General features: G+C 38.0%; 2 protein-coding genes and 1 pseudogene across 2 annotated transcripts; 1 reads left to right on the top strand and 2 right to left on the bottom strand.

Annotated features, from left to right (window-relative positions):
* Positions 1–1,700: 1,700 nt before the first annotated feature.
* LOC113302208 (microtubule-associated protein 70-5-like) lies at positions 1,701–6,608 on the top strand. The gene is made up of 11 exons (XM_026551077.1): positions 1,701–1,965; positions 2,168–2,253; positions 2,364–2,429; positions 2,531–2,701; positions 2,790–2,960; positions 3,062–3,217; positions 3,334–3,480; positions 3,624–3,695; positions 3,778–4,386; positions 4,491–4,636; positions 6,345–6,608. Exons 1-11 carry the CDS (start codon positions 1,869–1,871, stop codon positions 6,364–6,366), a joined length of 1,743 nt encoding a protein of 580 aa, XP_026406862.1. The 5' UTR covers positions 1,701–1,868; the 3' UTR covers positions 6,367–6,608.
* On the bottom strand, positions 4,650–6,287 carry LOC113302214 (annotated as a pseudogene).
* A 1,354-nt stretch (positions 6,609–7,962) lies between the features above and the next one.
* Positions 7,963–13,018, bottom strand: LOC113302200 (phytochrome C-like). The gene is made up of 4 exons (XM_026551066.1): positions 10,013–13,018; positions 9,102–9,918; positions 8,683–8,979; positions 7,963–8,563 (listed from the first exon to the last, which is right to left on the bottom strand). The coding sequence occupies exons 1-4, from the start codon at positions 12,057–12,059 to the stop codon at positions 8,350–8,352; spliced, it is 3,375 nt and encodes a 1,124-aa protein (XP_026406851.1). The 5' UTR covers positions 12,060–13,018; the 3' UTR covers positions 7,963–8,349.
* Between the last annotated feature and the right edge of the window lie 1,657 nt (positions 13,019–14,675).

Here is a 14,675-nt window from a genome sequence, read left to right as displayed (position 1 = left end):
TTTGTTGCTTTGGATCCTTAAATTGTTGTTGAATTTCCTATATCTTTGAAATTTTGAAAAGGTCATAGAGTTACGTAAGTTTCATGTTAATATTTGGATGATCTCTAAATGGTGTCTACTTTTACTAGATTTGAATTTATCTTGCTTCATTGGTTAGCTTAAACTTGGACTCCGAAGCATAAAACTTGCATATATGGAAACCCCCGCATCCAAAAATAACACTCCTTTCCGGCCTATAAAAGTGGGTCTTTTCCTTTTCTTTTTTTCTTTTAAATTGTATCTATTTTAAGTCAAAATTTTAAAAGATAAAAATGCATTTTTAATGGGTCAGAGGTAATATATCCTCTAATTTTTATATTTTAATCATTTTCCGTGACTATGAACATTAATAGTTTTAAGGGAACATTAATTAAATATCCCTATAATATAAGGCCTTCACAAATACCCCTGTCCATTTTATTTAAATATCCTGAAAGGGTATTTTTTTAAGTGGATAATAAAAATGAACTAGTACTTTTTTGGATAATGAAAATGAACTAGCATGTTCTTGACGCGTGAAAATGTCCACCCAAGCTCCTCCGGAGATTGAATTGACTTAATATAATTTTAGATAAGCCAAAAACTATGCTCTGAAAACTTAAAATATACCCTTCAGAGGTATTGTGAAGTTCTCAGGGGTATTTGGGGGGGGGGGGTGGATTTATAAAATTTCCACGAGTAAAGTTGGTTCAACACGGCTTAAGGAGAAGGTGGAAGCACTATGAGGGACTCAATATACAAAATTCAGATAACTAATTTCAGAATTTTGGGCATCCAAACATACCAAGTGATTTTTGTTCACACCAAAGCCAAGAATTTCCAAAATTTTATATCTTTTTTTTTGTTTTGATAAAAAACAAGAAGTATAATTCTGCAGCAGATTACATCGCAAAGCAAAATTTTATACCTAACCACAATGTAATATGATCTGAGTGTAAAAAAAAAAGGTCATTCACTTTTCTAATTTTACCTGTTCTTTTACCCGTTCTGGGAATATATACGGTATATATAAACTGGTGGTAAGTGATAACAATATCGCATTGCGATCATGGTATAATTTGACCGGCATGGTGAGAGACTTTTTCCGGTCTTGAAAATAAGAATAGCTGTTTGCGAGTTTGACTCGATACAAAAAGCTACAAACGCTATTTCTCCCAGGGGAAACATACATTAAAATTGGACTGAGTGACTGACTAACCAATTTAGTAGTTAAAAGGTGGGATATTGAGCTCAAATGCCCACCATAATCGTTTGTCAAGTGACATTTTGACTCATGTCATGGTCCCGGTGGTTCTCATGTAAAAGTAGTTCTGTTGGTTTGGATCCTAAGGTTGTTAGTGTTTTTATAATGGGCGGAAAGCAGTAGTGTGGCGTTGATAAGGGTTTGTTGAGTGGTATGCGTCTTGTAGGTGCATGGTGTTTGGGACCTTCGGTTGGTCATATTTTGTTTTTTTTTGGTAATGTTTGTAAAGGGGGTTGAGTACTGAGCACACATATCCACCTCGAAATAAACTTGGTGGGGACTCTGCAAAATGTAAATGGAGTGTAAGAATAATATCAGCCGTCTGATTCTTGCCACTGGGTGCAGTTAAATATATGATCAGCGAAACCGGCTTTGCCGGCTTTGTTGCTTAACAGCAAGGAAAGGATCTTCTATTAGTAGTTTCCAGTCTTTGCGGTCAATTCCTTAATAAAGATGTACTCGCTATCTTTTCTCTGTCTAGTCTACTTCATGAAAACCCCATCATTTTACTAATTTGGTTTTCCCTCCTATATTTAATCCTTCTTCTTCTTTTGTGAGTTTTCTGCATTTCTGCAAGCACAGAAAAATGGTGGGTTTTGATGAATCAAACAGAGAAGAGCCTTTTCTTGTTTCTTCAGACCCTGTCCTTATTGAACTCAATCGATTAGACAACCAGCTCAAAGGTTCTGTTTCTCTCGTTATTTGTCTTCTTTTTCATTTCTTTATTTGTTAGTTTCATTTCGTTATTTGTTAGTTTAACTTGTGTGCATTATATGGGTTTGTGGTTGTCATGGTATCTTAAGAAATGAATAACCTTCAAACTTAAATTTTATTATCTTTTATCTGAATCGATTCCATACGTTGTATACGATTCTTCTTTGCCAGAAAAAGATCGCGAACTTGGAGTTGCCCATGCTGAAATCAAAGCTTTGAAATTGACTGAAGTTCTGAGAGACAAGGCAATGGAGGAGGTAAGTTGAAGTAGCTACGAGTTATAAACGCCAAACGCAAATTTATCGTATCGTATTCGGTTGTTTGCACCGATTTAAGAAACTAATATGTGTGTGTATTTTTTGGTCAGCTGAGCAATGAACTGAAAAGGCTCGATGAGAAGCTTAGTGGATACGAAAACCTTCTCGAACAAAAGGTTCCTAAATTTTTATTGCTTGTCAAATCTAGTACAACTGTTACTGGCTTAAGCTGGGTAATGAGTTGCTAATGTTAAGCACAATATTCAATTGATTGCAGAATCTTGAAATCAAGAAATTGACAATTGAAAAGAAAGAAGCATTGGCTGCACAATTTGCCGCAGAAGGAAGTCTCAGAAGGGTTCATGCAAATCAAAAAGATGAGAATTCGGTCCCAATTGAGGCTGTCATTGCACCCCTCGAAGCTGACATTAAAATGTATAAGCACGAGGTACGAAATTGTCTAAAGGTTCTTAAAGCTCTTTACAATATTTAGTTGCTCAGTATGAGACATTTCTTATCATTTTGCTTTCTTTCAGATAATTAAACTTCGTGAAGATAAGAAGGCTTTGGAACGTCTTACTAAGTCGAAGGAGTTGGCTCTTCTTGAAGCAGAAAAGATACTTGAAAGTGCTTTGGAACGTGCTTTAATAGTAGAGGAGGTTCAAAATCAAAATATGGAATTGAAGAGACGGACTGAGATATGCCAGGTAGGCTACACCTGCCCGACCTTCTTTGTTTCTGGTGAAAGTTTTTTCTTTCAGTGTAAATGTCTGACAAAATTTGAATATGCCCATAAATGGTTATGCAGGAAGAAAATAAACTCCTTGATAAGTCTTACCGGCAAAAGGTTATTGAGGTTGAGAAGCTTAGCCAAACTATTGTAGAACTGGAGGAGTCGATTCTAGCTGGTGGTGCAGCTGCCAATGCTGTACGTGACTGTCAGCGTCAGATTTCTGAATTAAGTGTAAGTTTCTTATTTGCTTAACACTTTTATGCGGGTTAGTTTTCCTTTCAGAAGGCTTTGTAATTTAAGGGTGTGGGATGAGCATCAAATTACTTGATTGTTGTCATATTTTCCAGGATGAAAAAAAGATTCTAGAGAGAGAGCTAGCTAGAGCTAAAGTCACGGCAAATCGTGTTGCAACTGTGGTTGCTAATGACTGGAAGGATGAGAGCGATAAAGTTATGCCTGTTAAGCAGTGGCTTGAAGATCGAAGGTTCTTGCAGGTATCTGTTTCCTTCGAACATGATTGTATGAATCTATTTTCTCCAATTAATGTGTTATGGATACTTCTTAAAATTCAGCTCTAGTACTCTCTTTAAAAGAATCACGCTTTGTGTGGTACATGAATTCTCTCTTGTATTTTTAGGCAGAGATACAACGGTTACGAGATAAGCTAGCTGTGTCAGAAAGAACAGCTAAAGCTGAAATACAGCTCAAGGTGAGTTTTCGTCGCCTTATCATCTAATCTTGTTTGATTATAGGAACCTTCCATGTATATTAAAATTTCATCCATCCATCAGGATAAACTAAAGATGAGGCTAAAGACGCTGGAAGAAGAATTAAAGCATGTGCCGAGTACCTCTAATCCATCCAATCCTTCTTGTGGTTCCGGAGAGGCTGAAAAGTCTAACCATGTCTTAGGATTCCTCAATAACACCGGAGTAAGAAAGAGATCAACATCACAGCCCAGGGGTCCAGTTAATGTGAATAAAAGCTCACAAGTACAGCAGGAAATTGTGGGAGCAGAAGCAGCGCAGTCTATTGGAAAACTAAAACGAGCAGATAGCTTGAAAATGAAAAATGGTTCTGTAGTAAATATGCGGAGAAAGAGCTTATGGGCATCCAGAAGCAAGGTCGTTGACAGTTCCGAAAAGGAAAATGCAGAAGTGAAGCCAAATTCTGATCCAACTGTTGATACATATATCGATGTTGAGGCATCCGTTCCAACAGAAAGAGAAATCAAAGGGTGCAGCGAAGTCGGAACACAACATAATAAAAGCATAGATGCTGGTGGTGAAGATGTGGTTTCAGGATTTCTGTATGACAGGCTACAGAAAGAGGTCGTTAATTTAAGAAAGCGTTGTGAGCACAAAGATGGCACTTTGAACGCCAAAGAGGAAGAAATCAAGGTAAAGAGTAAAGATTTAAGGATAAAAAATAAGTGCGGCGTCAGATTATATTTACAGCTAGTTATGCATACATGTTCTCAGTGTTTTCTTTGATTTACTTGTAGGCACTTATGAGAAAGATTGATTCACTGACAAAAGCCATGGAGATCGAATCTAAGAAACTGAAGAGGGAAGCAAGAGAAAAAGAACTACTCTTGGTTAACATGGAAGATAACAAACAAAATATTAAACACACAAACTTCTCTAAAAGGTAACATTAATTCTGACAAAGTTTAAATCCTGGTTGTTCTTCAATTGAACTTCTGCTAATCCTGTTCAGCAATATAAATGAAACAGAAAAAATAACTACAAATCATTTGTAACACTCCATCCCCAAAACAAATTCTTCCACTAATACAGTACTAAAGCATGTTGGTCCTTCTCTAAATAATCCAGTAGTACTACACCAAACAACATTAACAATCATAACATAGCTTTAAAAGTACACAGGGTAATCAACTGAAAACAATTAGCTCTAACAAACCAATCATAATTCTCCAATCAAGACATGGCAACCATCAATTGAAAAAAAATTAAGCACAAACCAAAAAAAATAAAAAAATAAATCAACACTCAAAACTGAACTACCAAACACAAGAAAGAGATATTACCGAATCGAATCAACGACCTGGGTTCAACCCAAGAAGAATATTGTTACCACCAGGAAGGTAAGAAACATTTGGACTCCTAGCCAATGTGGATGCAATCTCCCTTGAAGCTTCAATCCTCCTAAGTTCAATCAATCCCATACCAGCAGCAGCTGTAGCATCAGAAATCAACTTAGCGGAATCACTTTCTCCTTCAGCCCTAATAATAGCAGCTCTCCTTTCTTGCTCAGCTTTCATAACAACAAACTTAGATCTCTCAGCTTCTTGTTGAGCAACTTGTTTTTGTTCAACAGCTTTAGAAAATTCAGCACCATATGATAAATGTGTAATAGCAACATCATCAAGAACAATATTAAAATCCTTGGCTCTTTTGATCAAACTCTCTAACCAAAGCAGATACATGAGGTCTTTCAGTAAGCAACTGATCTGCATTAAATTGAGCAACCACAGCTTTCAATACTTCATTACCAATCGAGGGTAAAACTTTCTCATCATATTCAGTACCAAGGGTTTTGAAAATTGAGGGTAAAGATGGTACTTCAGGACGAGATAACAAACGAAGAGTTAGGTTAACCATCTGCAAATCTTTAGCACCAGAAACTGATGAGAAAGTATGGGATTTAGTACGAATATCAAATATGTAAGGTGTTTGTAACCATGGAATCAAGAAATGAGTTCCTTCTCCTACTGTTTCATCAAGAACTCCCCTGAATCGATCAAACGGAACAGCTCTTTGACCACCATCAACTGTGTAAAGAGACGAGTTCACTGCTGTAGCACCGAGACCGAGAGAAAATGCAGCTTTAGCTAAGCCTGTGAGAAAGTTTACTGCCTGTGGATTCGCCATTACTCTCTCTGATTTTTTAGTTTTCTTTCTTCTCTATCGCAAAACCCTGACTGAAAATGAAAAAAGAAAAAGCAATTGGGGGTTTTTGATCTCCACTTATTTCTTGTTCTACAGGTCAGAACCGAAAACCCTAATTGCCCCTTAAGAAAAGGAATGTACTGCACTTCATCTACGGTTCTAATTGGTTCTTATCTTAATTTACGATTTAGATTTATAATATGTGAATTGCTAAACAAGAACACCTGTTTGGCGTATTTGTAATGCATGCACCACACGAGTTTGTGGTCTCCAATTTTGATGGTTTTTTGATGATTTATTAGTCAATCATCTTACGACTGTGATTTCTTTATCAGGACACTTGCTCATCTGTGGTGTTTATCACGAGTACCTGAGGCCAAAGCTTATAGGCTAGATTGGCTTTTGTACTAAAAACCTCACACATCCTTGTTTAAAATCATGTGCAGGACATCAAGAAGTACATTATGAAGCTGAAACGGATCTGAGAAGTCAAAAGTTCAACCTGGAAATCTAAATGTGCTTGTTTGATGGTCGTGCAGTCTACCTTTCTTCTCTAAATATGCGTAAGTTTGAGTAACGTGTATGTGAGTAAATATTTTGTTAGAGAAAGGGGATGTGAATATGTATAAAAACTAAATGGGGGTCAATGTAGGTTCAGTTCTTAGCTACAAACAGGAATTCCAAATATAAAACGCTGCTTGGATTGCTTATACTGAGTTTGTCTTCAGATCTACGCTCTGCTTAAAACTCAAACAACTTCAAATTTATATACAAGTTATCAAAAAACCTGACATAAGTCAGTTACAAGTCCACCAAAACCCAACTCTAGGTAATGGGACTCTTTCATGCCTTACAAACTCATTACAAGGTAAAGGAAGAAAAAGGAGACATTATGGAAAACATTTAAAATTGCTACTAACTTTGGTCTTGGGGCACAGGAGAGGTGTCACTAGTGACACATGAAACCGCCACCAACAGCCTTACTTAAAGTGCCGCCATCAACTGTATGCGACCATCCTTGACAATATGCATAACGTGAGCGAAATTCATTTCTCTCAAGATATACATTACTCTGGTATTGCAACCAAAGCCGGAAACCAGTTTTGCTCAGCCTGATTGCTCCCAGTGACCCGGAAAGCAAATACAGATCCAAATTCTTTAATACCATGACTAGAAAGAATCTGTGCCAATTCTTTCTTTGTAAGCACGAACTTAATCTTTCTAGTGTCACCAAGAACAATGCTGCTCTTTTTACCCATTGAAGCTGGTAGTATTGGGTTTGAGGCAATGAACGCAAGTTCTCCCTCATCCGATAAATTTACTCTGATCTTGTCACCTTCCGAACAAGATGTGAAGAAGAGATTTACTTCATCCTCCATGGGTTTGATCTTCTTTCCCATGGGTTTGAAGTGCTCTACTTCTTCTTTAATGGGCTTTTTGTCGACGTATACGCAGTTACCCATGATAGAAACAGAGAAAAACAGAATAATATGGAGCACCAAAGACAAACACACAAGGAAATATAGCTTCCAATATGACAGATGACGATGAATATATAGTGTTGCGGACTGGTGCATCGAGCATTTATATACGAACTCAGGTCGGACGTGCAGTTCAACGTGCAAACCACCTTATACTATCTTGTTGTGCACCCATTCTCATTTTAACATAACATTGGTTTACTAATCTAATTTTCAACTCTTTAGCTGTATTTTATTTATCGACTTGTTTACAGAGTTAATACTATATTAACCAAGAGGCGGCATCTTTCTACTAAAAATATATTAATCATTTGCGAAGTCAAGGTTCATTGATCTCTTCTCCCATCGGGAAATCATTAACATTACCCAGGAAAGGCAGTATTGTTTCTCACTAAGCAACATCCAAACTATTTCCTTAACGAAAGAATATTCGAAAGAATGCCTAGATGATGGTTGTGAAGTAGCGCTGATAAATTCATTTTCAGAAAGAACTGGTTACCACGTCTTGGGTTTTGTTTTTGGATAATTGACCACAACAACACTGGCGACCACAGATGATAAACCACGGTCTATGAGGAACAGGTACAGAGAAAAGCCTAATGATATTATTCAAGCAACTTAATGAAGACAAACTGAGGGAAATCTAACGAAATGGGAATTGAATATGAACAGGTACAGGGGGACACAAACCATTAGAGATTAGACAGTAACTTCCGTTGCTAGATTACATCCAACTTTTGATGGAAACATGCCTAACTGGCCTAATGAAACATGCCTAACTGGCCTCACGTTGAGTTGGGCAAGGCCTATCTTCCAATGTTAAGCAAACAACATATATCTTACATCTCTGGCCCCATCTAGCTGTACTCTACTGTGCTTTAAAGCTGTTGTTACACTGTCAATGGCTCGAGCTAGTGTGAGTATGGTTGGGCATATTTTTTCGGTTAATTGGGTCATAACTTTGAAATATCTACCTGGGTTCAATCTGGCGAGCTAGAGGAAACTCCACAAAAACAATGAATGATGATGTTTGCGGTTCCCTAAGATACTGTACAGTGCCTTTCATTATGTTGACTAGCTTTTGGCTTATGTATAATCCAAGACCTTCCCTTGAAACTCCCTGGCTGTGGTGGAACATCTCTTGAATCAATGCCTCGGGAATCCCTGGTGCTGAGTGAGCAATCCTGCAGACATTAACATATGCACGTTAGTAAGACGTGTGCTATCTGTCTTCTAAAAAACAGAACCAAAAACTAATTGAGCAGGAAACAACATATTGACGTAGAATTTCAATGAAGATTACCGGAATTCCAGATGAACAATGTATACTCCATTCCCTATACGCTGCTTTCTTGGAATGACGGTAAAGAAAACTGATGAGTCCTTAGATGCCGGAGTGAATCGAATTGTGTTTATTAAGAAGTTCGACAGGACTTGCTGTAGCCTTAAATTGTCACCGTACAAATACATGGATGATACTTCCACAGGCAAATCCTGGATGAACTGCAACTGTCGCTCCTCACATAGAGGCCTTCCTTGAATCATGACGGCTTCCAACGCTTCTCCTAAACTGAACTCGAGAATGTTCATCTCTAAGTAGCTGTGATGGCCATGTCGGAAAGTATTCAGTTTCACATTTTTCAACAGATCAATTTAATAATTCTTTAACTATCATGAATAGTAAGGAAATACAAGCAAAAAGCGATGTGAAGAGATCCATACCACTCTTCCACACTCTCCAAATTAGCATCACTTAGTATCATCCCTAATTGTTCCTGACAGAGAGTGCTACTCTTAATAAGTTGCTGATGCTCTTTTGACAATTCAGAAGTCTCCATCAAACTTCGGGTAAACATTATCCCATTAAGTGAGTTTTTGATTTCTTGGCGAATATACCTCAATTCCCGGAGGCTATTTGCAGAAGCGTATTCCGACATGCCCTGCAGCTGTAAAGCATGTTGAAGATCGGGCTGGGTCACGTGTAAAAAGCAGAGAACCCCCGTAACCTTACCCTCAGCGTCCATCCGCTTAGTGGCCGAAAGTAGTGCATCTACAAGCTTACCCTGCCTGTCAAAGAACCCAAACAACACTTTCTCACCATCTTGCCCTGCAATTACACCATTCAGTAATATCCTGAGCTTAGTCAGTGTATCTTCATCTTTGATTCGACAACCAAATTTGTTAAGACCAAACACCTCCCCGGCAAGTATCTTGTCAATGGCTTCATCTCTCTTTAAACCTGTCAATTTCTGCATAGAATCGTTCCACTCGGAGCAACGTCCAGAATCATCTATCATAAATATTGGAGGGATGAGGTCAGATGGATTCTGTACAATAGTCACATAATCGCCTTGCATACGGGTGTATTTGTCCATCACCATTTTCTGCCTTGTTAAATCTTGTCCAACAAAGCACACACCTATGACATTTTCCTGTATATCCCTGCTACAACATGCATTAACCACCAATATTACAGGACCATAATTTGCTTGATCTCCAAACGATTTGAGCCTGATTTCGATGTTTTTCTCTTCTACGCCTGCCATATCAAATCATACAAATTGAAGATTACAGCATCAACATTTAATGACCACAAGAAGAGAAAAGGATGCGAATAGGAAATAAATATTCACCTCGTAGAGACAAGTTGAGCATGTTTGTAACCACTTCAACAGAATTAGCCTCCACCAGATGAGCTAATGGTTTCCCTATAGCTTGCTGCACATCCAAGCCTGTTAATTCCGCTGCTTTGGAGTTCCATCCATTCACATTACCAGAAGAATCAACAGCAAAAATTGGCACTGAAGCGGTCTCGATAAGGCGAACCATTTCATTTGTAACGGTACAAAGTTCTTCCATACCTTGGACCTTTGAATCGACCGCCATTGGTACAGTTACAATTGTTTTGACATCATTCACTGCTCCACTTTGCAGCGATTCTCTTAGTATCAACTGCAGAGAATGAATAGCATCCATCTCGACATCTTCCCATGGTACACTCCGCCACTTAACCACTTCTAGAAAGGCTTTGAATGATGATCTAGGATGCAATTTCCTGCCATCATCATTATCAACAGGGTCATGTTTTGCACCGCCCCACTTGATTTCTTTAGCCGTTTGGGAACGGAACCAGAAGAGGAAATCCTTTGAGTTTATGTTAATAGTTGCCATTCCACAAACTTCATTCCGAATAGCTGATGCACCTGGATATCCAGCTTCCATTAGGCTATCGGTACTCAAACCTGTAGTCCCATCATGGTACTCAATTAGCCATCTAACTATGTCTCTTATTTCTGCTTCAGTTGGAGTTGTTCCAAGTGACCAAAATTTGTTCTTGTAAAACAACGCTGCACCGTCACACTTGACAAGATCCATGACATTAGGCGATTGAGTAACAATCCCTACAGGAGCATCTCTGAGGAGCATATCACAAAGCATAGTTTGCGTGCGCAAAATATGCTTCTCCCGCATCTGAACCCCCAACTCTACTTCTTTATTTAGTTGTATACCGAAGACTTGTACCAAGAATTCACATGCGTACCTTAAGGGAAACGGAACAAATCTAGACCTCGTGTGATGGCAGACTACCAACCCCCACAATTTCCTACCCTTTCCCTTTTCAGTTTCCATCTCATCGTCATCATCATTTACTGTGACAGACATCACAAGAGATGCAACAGAACCCATATTTACCATGTACTGTGCATGACATCCATGTGGAGCTCTAAGTGTAGACCCACAGAAACTCAACGGCTGACCTAATTTCTCGTCCTGGATGACTTTAACAGGGGCAGCAGAACAATCACAGATCATCCTAACCTTGTTTTTCAAGAACAGGAACCTTGAAGCTTGAGGAATATCAGTAGCTGGATAATGCAGACCAAGATAAGGTTCTAAATCTGATTTCTTGCACTCGGACAACACTTCCCCATGTTCATCTTCATGAAATTTATACACCATTACTCTATCGTAACCAGTCAATTCCCTAACTTCCCGAGCCAGTACATCACACAAAAGTGGGATATTTCCACTGGGCAAAGATTGTAACCTAGAGATGGCTTTGGCTGCGAGTTTATAAGATTTTAATGCCCCAGCAGCAGTAATTGGCACATCAGCAGGATTCACTGGCTCTAAATCGATAACAAAGCCCACAGCTATACGATGTATGATAGCATAAAAAGGTTTACCTGAACTTCTACAATGTACTAATACTGGATTTAGAAGAGACACTTCTCCGAAATTGGTTGCTTTCTGCAACGCTGCGGCGCTCGAAGATCTGAAAAGTGTGCGAGCATCAGCTCCAATTCTGAGAGCGTCTTTCTGTTCAATGTTAGGAACAGCATGTGGTGTCAAATCCAACATCTCGGATGCATTCTCGCTGTAGCCAAGAACAGTGAAGCTTTGCTCATCGACCGCAATTAAACAACCAAAGGGCTGTATGAGTTGACTTCTCTGCATCTTTTGGAGGTAAGCAGAGATAGTAGAAGAAGGGACGTTGCTATCACCATTTGAGACATTGAGATCAACTGAAGAAGAGTAATTGAAAGTCTGTTCGGATTTTTCATAATCAGTATGAAGCTTTGCATCAGCACTAGTCTGTGCTGCTTTTCGAGCAATCTGCCTGGATTGTGTAGAACCACTCCTAGAACTAGTTGGCCTAGTAGATTTGGATGTCGACATTTCCCCGTGCACTACTAATCAATTCTTCCTCATCTATATTCTACCTAAGGTTCTTGATGCACAGATACTGAAACTAGAATTTAAGACCAACCCAAACATGAATATCAATCATAAAGGTGAAATTTACCATTATCTTGTCGGAAACTCGAATATTTCTTAAGAATTCAACAGGATAAATTCAAAAGCACATGACTTTTTTACTTCATCATCCCAAGCATAAAGATAGCACCCACACAAGGATCGAGTAGAATAAAGAACAAAAGCAGGAACTAAACCACAAATGAGAAAGTAAAACCCATCATTCAGAAAAGTAAGATAGAGACTTGATTCTTCTTCCTCTTGTATAACTTATCTAGAATGGGTTCTTTCTCATTCTACACAATATACCCCAATTATATGCTTAATTGATTAAAATTCCAAGGAAAACACTACACTAGAAACCAAACATACCTTGAATGATAAATGAAAATTCCTTAAAACCCACACAAGATTGAATCCCTCAGAAGTAATGTTGATGATTTATAGTGGAGGAATTGAGTATTTAAATCCAATTTGGGTAAAAGATTGAAATAAATGATGGGTTGGATTGACAAAAGTTGCAATCAAAGTTGCAGGAGATGGGGTGTTAAGTGTTTTAGCAACATGTGAACTATGAAATGAAACCCACTACCATAAACATATTCTTTTTTCTTAATTTAGAAACTGTGGTTGCTATTAGACTTGCTTTTCTTTTAAAGTTTTCTTTTTTCTACTTTTATACAACCAACTCAACTGTGGGTTTGTATGTAATTAACATTTTAGATTCTGTATCTATGATTACCGTATTGGTCTTTTCTAGATCAATATGCACGGACAAATCTGACTATTAGTAATCTAATCTTTTGTATTACTAGGTGACGGGAGGAGAAAAAACCGACATAAATCTAATTCAAGGTTGGAGTTTGTTCAGTAAATCAACTAACTAAAACTAAACTTTGATTAAGCTGCGAAGTTAACTTTAATTCAAGGTTGGAGTTTGTAATATAAGTTTCTTCTTTGTTAAAAAAAAAACTCAGGCACGTGGATGTACAGACGTGTCCAAATCGCAGAGCCTATGCTAGCACAACTAGACATGTAGCATGAGACACCCATGTTGTACGTATACGAGATTATGAGGTACTACTATCAGACCACCGCACCACACCACATCACATGCCAATGGGGGGTTTTGCCTACTTATTAGGCCACAAAGTCAGTCCACGTACACAAGATAACAGACCTTGGAGATAACAGTAGGCGGCCAGTGGCCTAGTACTGTTAAAAAAAATTTGAACAGAAGAACACAAATATATATTTATTGTGTAAACACAGTTTGTGGAATGGCCCACCATTTTTACGGTCGAGATAATCTAGGCTTTTCCTAGATTTAGTTTTGATTTAGATAAGGATAACTAATTCCTTAACCTTTAAGAATCTGGTGTAATTCTGACACATGTTACTATTACGTGTCACCATTATATTTTCACCCTTCGGCTATAAATGGTCATTGTATCATTGTGTAACGAGTACATTTTAAAGAGAGAAATAGATAAGCCGAACAGTCATATTCTATTTATTTTGTCCACTTAACCTTTCTTTCACTTTATCATTAACAATCAAGCAGTACACGCCCATACAAATTAGTTGGCACTAGTAGTAGTTTGTAGCTATTACTTAATTAGTTAAGGCCTTATACTTACTCTATCAGTTTTGAATCGACTGAATTATATCCGTAACATGATGGATATTCAACACGTTATCAGCACGAAATCGCTCTCGGACAGATGCTCAGATACATATGGAACGATGTGCTATCCGCTCAAATCTCCAAACGAAGAAAATGGAGAAATGATAGCATAAAGAAGACAGACATACACTTCTTCTCTCTGCTTAATTTATTTTCTTCATTATATATAGCCTTGTCTAATTTTGTACTCACATGATTGTTATTTTGGTGAGTGTAGGTCTTGCAGGACACCATTTAGTCATGCGTGGGTAGGCTGCTCCCCAAATCATATTTCTACCATGAGTTCGATAAACGACCGAACCAAGGCTAATTTGTTTCTTTCCTAATTAAGATATCAGCCAAGAGTTGATATTTGTGGGTAAGTTAATTAATTAGCGGAATTGTATATCAACGGTGAGTTCATATACTCATAGTGGATAATTACTTGTCTCGTTGCTTCTTTCTCTATTTTTGGTACTCGGAGTTTTAATGTAATGAGAGTACTATGAGAGCGAAGAATCCTTGCATCCCACAGGGGTAGCACAAATTCAAATTTTCTTCGCTAAATGATCTCCAGAAATGAAAATTATTCCACATGAAGTTGGAATATTACGCGACACGATATGGATATTGGATGGTGCTGGTTAGCTAATCGGTCCCAGAAATGACCCGGTACAAATGCTAGCTGGATTTTATCAGTGGTCCCTGAAGTGACATGTAACTGATATTTAGGAAATTTTTCCACAAAGACTATGTCCATGTGCAGTCTTGGAAATTAATATTTCGTCGATCCTGAAGGTGACGAAAATGGAGATTTGTTATTTCCTTTAAGTACCATATATATGTTTATGTTTCCTTTTGCTTTTAAGTTC

Source organism: Papaver somniferum, chromosome 1 (genome assembly GCF_003573695.1).
Source record: "Papaver somniferum cultivar HN1 chromosome 1, ASM357369v1, whole genome shotgun sequence".
NCBI classification, from domain to species: Eukaryota; Viridiplantae; Streptophyta; class Magnoliopsida; order Ranunculales; family Papaveraceae; genus Papaver; species Papaver somniferum.
The sequence above is the reverse complement of the archived record's forward strand: the minus strand, read 5'-3'. Positions and strand labels throughout refer to the sequence as shown.